Here is a 5072-nt window from a genome sequence, read left to right on the forward strand (position 1 = left end):
GGGGGGGGGGGGTGTCTTGGGGGGCGCAGTGTTGATACAGGCACGAGCCCAAAGCCACGCCGTTGCTCGCGAGGAATGTCCCATGCCCTACTACCAGCCACGCGCTAAAAATACGCACGATACGTCCGTCTCGCTCGCACCTCGTCCATCCAACCCCCGCATCTCTCCGTGTTGCAGATCGAGCGTGAGAAGGCAGACCTCTCCGTCCAAGTCATCTCCCTGTCAGAACGTCTCGAGGAGGCGGAGTGCGGTGCCGAAGGACAGGTAAATCTGCCAATACAGGAAGACATCACCGGAAAAGCAATCGTGCGAATGTCGCAGACTCGTAGGTGTGTCAACGCCATTCGTGCACATGGATGTACGAGTGTGCGAATTCCTATGGAAAATCAACACCTTTACTCCCTTAAGTGTAAAAATGGGCATTCACACACTTACAAGACAATTGTCATTCACATTAGTGTGTGACATTTACACACGTGTGTATAAATTAGGGATTTTTAAAGCATACCTAATTTTTAAAAGAAATTTGTCATAATTTTTTTTAAACGTTTTTTACTCTAACTGTACATTGTTATGCACTCTATAGTTCGAGATCAACAAGAAACGCGACACAGAGCTCACCAAGCTCCGCAAACTTCTCGAAGATGTCCACATGGAGTCCGAGGAGACCGCCCTGCTGCTGCGCAAGAAGCACCAGGAGTCGGTTGTCGACTTCCAGGACCAAATCGACCAGCTCACCAAGCAGAGGCAGAGGTGGGGGCCGGAGGCATGCAAATAATGCACAGGGTTGTCAGAGGAAAACAAAGTGATTACTAACTTACGGTGGTTTTTTTGCACTTTCACGCAGGATTGAAAAGGAAAAGTCCAAATTCCAGCAGGAGGTCTTCGAACTCATGTCTCAGGTTGAGAACATCAACAAGGAGAGGGTAAGCTGCAATCAAAAAATTATTGCCTCCATTTAATTGCTGGTTATCTATTTTAAAAATAAGACTTACAATGTTTTCATTTGGTGTGAAGATCATCTCCATCAAGCACTCCGAGAAGCTTGAGGTCACCATCCACGAGATGAACGTACGCATCGAGGAGCTGAACCGCACCATCGTCGACATCACCTCCCACAAGACTCGCCTCTCCCAGGAGAACATTGAGCTGACCAAGGAGGTCCAGGACCTCAAGGTCAACATCGAGAACGCCACCTACCTCAAGAGCCAGCTCGCCGGCCAGCTCGAGGACGCCCGCCGCCGTCTGGAGGACGACGAGAGGGTGAGTCACCGAAGCGTGCCAATTTTGTAAAATAGCAGGAATTCCCTGAAATTTTACTATGAGAAATATTTGTTTTTTTAACTAAAAGTTGAAATTTATCCGATGAATTGAAATTGAGGGGAAAACATTCGGAGTTATTGAAAATTATAAATTCCATTTTCTTTTTGCAGAGGCGTTCCATGCTGGAGGCGTCCCTCCACCAGGTCGAGGTGGAGCTGGAGTCCGTCCGCGTGCAGCTGGAGGAGGAGTCTGAGGCCCGCCTGGACCTCGAGAGGCAGCTCATCAAGGCCAACGGCGACGCCCAGGGCTGGAAGAGCAAGTACGAGACCGAGGCCGCCGCCCGCGCCGAGGAGGTCGAGGAGATCCGCCGCAAGTACACCGCCCGCCTCCAGGAACAGGAGGAGCACATCGAGACCCTCATCGTCAAGGTCAACAACCTGGAGAAGCAGAAGTCCCGCCTCCAGAGCGAGGTCGAGGTCCTCATCATCGACCTGGAGAAGGCCAACAACACCGCCCGGGAGCTGCAGAAGCGCGTCGAGCAGATGGAGCGCATCAACATCGAGATGAAGTCGCGCCTGGACGAGACCACCGCCCTGTTCGAGCAGTGCCAGCGCGACCTGCGCAACAAGGCCCAGGAGCTCCAGCGCACTGTGCACGAGCTGGACAAGACCCGCGAGCAGAAGGACGCCCTCAACCGCGAGAACAAGAAGCTGTCCGGTAAGCACCCGAGCAAGGTACTTCACTCAACCGGTGTACACCCTCCTCAAAAGAAAAAAAAAACACACAGAAAAGAATCAGGAATAATTCAGGAAAAGTCCACGAAATTCCAGGATTATCCAGGAAATCTCAGGGAAAAATCGGAAAATATCAGAAAGTTTAGAAAAACTAAATATTGGAGCACGCTTGAATTTTTAGTGAAATATGCCACTGCCTTTATCCAAGAGGCGGTCTGGACGGTGTCACTAACCCACTGACTTTCATGTTTCCCCCTAGACGACCTCCACGAGGCCAAGGCTAACCTGTCCGAGCTCACCCGCCGCCTGCACGAGCTGGAGCTGGAGCTGCGCCGTCTGGAGAACGAGCGTGAAGAGCTCACCGCCGCCTACAAGGAAGCCGAGGCCGTGAGTACCGCGGAAAACGCTCTGAAAAGACTATCTAAAGTCCCATGATAGCAAAACGCGTCATTTTTGCTCAATTCTTTCTTTTTTTTCTGCAGGGCCGCAAGTCCGAGGAGCAGCGCAACCAGCGCCTGACCGCCGACTTCAACATGTTCCGTCACGAGGCCGAGAAGCGCATCTCCGAGAAGGAGGAGGAGATCGAGTGCATCCGGTGAGTGACCCGCGCGCACCGTGCGTGAGAGCGCGCTGTGGGGGAAGGCCCAACGACGCGGCGCATGTCCGAGAGGGGTGTCGTGTGGGGGTGGGGGACGGCCTCGGCACCGGCGAGGAGTAGCCACCCACCGGCGGTACCCCGCGGCTGCAGGTGCTCTGGGCGGCCCGGCGGCGGCCCGCGTCCGCTCGAGGGAGGGAGGAGGGAGGGACGGCGGCGAGGCGACCGACGCTACCGCGCGCCCACCCTGCCAGGGCACACGGCGCGTCCTAGGGCACCACCTTTCGCAGGGTGCCGCCGCTCTGTCTGGCGGTCGGGTCGGGTCAGCGGACAAGGTGTACATCCTGAAACCTAGACCTAGAAGCACACGGACAGGTTTCACCTTTACTTGCTGTAGTGTATTCATTAGCCACCAGAAAAACTGTCATCCAGATAAGAAAACAAAACGTCCGATTTTTCTTTTCCGCGGATGGCGCGAAGATGGGAGGAAAAGAACGGAATGCGTGACACGGACGGCAGGTGTCCCAGTCCCAGGTAACGAGCTCGGTGAGGTGCTCATCGTGACGCTCGTGACGGGTGGGCCAGAGTGACCAGGCCGATGCGGGCTGTGAGAGCTGCGAGGCTATTTCAGTCGAAGGCAAGAGAGACGCAGAGATGGACGTAGGGCAGGGAGGGTGGAGTAGTGGGAGGGGCGTGTGGCAGTTGGGCTCAAGGACCTCGATGAGGTCAGCCTTACAAGACAACCCTGTACTGGACTCTGCGTTCCGCCACTATAAGAACGCACAAATAATCCAACGTTTAGTTTTTATTAAAATATCCAATTGATCCCGCAGAGGCCTTTTTTAAAAATACGTCGTTATAACTGTAAGCCCATAACGTCAATTTGTCACTTTTTAGCAGATGATACCTGACATAACTGCACATTATTTTAACGGTATGAATCGTGGCGTGACGCTCCCGCTGGTCGCGCCGGGAGGCGGCGGTCACGCTGCAGCTGTCGGTCTCACTCTGACCAATGCGTTTGCCACCCCGGCCCCTCGCGGGCGCCCGCGCCACGCCCCGTCCTGGCTCGCGTCGCGCCCTGCTGCTGACGTCACGATGACATATGCGCTCATTACGCAACGACTGGCCGAAACAGAAAGAGTGAACCTCGGCCGAGGCCTATTATCATTTCTTTTCTACTCAAATGCACTATTTTGTATGTTATGTAAATATTTTTGCGCGAGGCCCCCCGCCGCCGCGCCGCCCGGGGCAGAGGGGGTTCGAGAGGAAGGGGAAATGGGAGGGAGGAAAGGGGAGGAGGGGGAGGGGGTGCTGCCGAGGCAGGGTGGAACGGTTGGAGGATGCAAGGCAAGTCGCACTCTTTATTTATAGCGAGCCAGAGTCTTGCTCGGCGCGCCGCGTCAGGACGGCGGCTGGCTGGCGAGCGCGAGGCACTCACTCACTCCTCTGACCGCCGCAGCGCGCCGCCGCCCCCGCGCGGCTCGCGGGCGGGTCCGAGGATCAACACACATGACGTGATAAGGAAACACGAAAATCCTTTTTGAGCTATGCTCTGAGTGGTTGTGCACAGTACGTCCACGTGGTGGACGGATGCGCACGCACGCGCGCACACTGCTTTCCGCGGTGCGTTCAGGTCCCCGCCGGCCACCCTCACTACTTCCGGTTCCCTCAAATCGTCGTTTCCGGTTCGACGCGAAGAGGAACCGGCGGCAGGGGCCCATAAGGGGCGCTGCTCCTCAAAGCCGTGACCGGCGACGGCGGCGCGCGGCCAGCCGCGCCACTGCCGCCTGCCTTCGCATAATACTTGGCAAGCACACCTCACCTTCCCCCTTCCCCCCTCCCCCTCCTTCCCTCGAAACCCCCGTCGCGAGAACACCCGCCGCGTGGTTCGCCTATTACGCAAACGGACACTGTGGTGAGAACATTATGAGGCTTTAACACGTTCAGTTCCGCGCGATCACAATGTGGCCACGCTTTGCTGGTTTTTACATACCCCACAGAATGCACAGCCGCATCGGACCGTGTTAAACAATAAGTTGCGTTAAAAATAAAAAATAAAAACTTCCAAACTCTTGTGAAAACTGTGTAAAGAGCTGGGTAAAGTTAGGGTGTAGTGGGGAACACTTCAGTTGGCTGATGTGCTGCGTTATCTTTCGAAGTCAAACAGTTTGTACTGCGAACCAGCCGACTGATTCCGAAGAGCGCTCTCCTATACCTTCCGTATAGCTCCATCCTTGTCGCACTCATGGGGCAGCTCCCCTTGAGCGCTCTTCGGAATCAGTCTGCAGGGGTCGGCAACGGCCTAGAGAGAGGACGGGGCAGGGCTCGAGACCCCCCTTCTTGCCCCCTTCCACTGTTTACCCCCACCACCTAACCTGCAGCTCCGCCGGTGACCGGTGTTTGAATACAAGTTTTAAAAAATATTGGACATAATTTGACAAAACCAACTTGTTTTCGTGAACTTCAGTCACTACAGA

General features: G+C 55.1%; 1 protein-coding gene across 1 annotated transcript; it reads left to right on the forward strand.

The window, feature by feature from the left end:
• Positions 1-177: 177 nt before the first annotated feature.
• Positions 178-2616, forward strand: LOC113214604 (paramyosin, long form; the record flags this gene model as incomplete). The annotated part of the gene is given in 7 exon segments (XM_052276511.1): positions 178-264; positions 587-753; positions 848-926; positions 1018-1263; positions 1434-1980; positions 2257-2384; positions 2480-2616. Coding segments are annotated over 7 exon segments (1371 nt in total), but the record flags the coding sequence as incomplete, so codon positions are not given.
• Between the last annotated feature and the right edge of the window lie 2456 nt (positions 2617-5072).

Source organism: Frankliniella occidentalis, unplaced genomic scaffold (assembly GCF_000697945.3).
Source record: "Frankliniella occidentalis isolate FOCC.00 unplaced genomic scaffold, Focc_3.1 Scaffold3254, whole genome shotgun sequence".
Taxonomy (NCBI): Eukaryota; Metazoa; Arthropoda; class Insecta; order Thysanoptera; family Thripidae; genus Frankliniella; species Frankliniella occidentalis.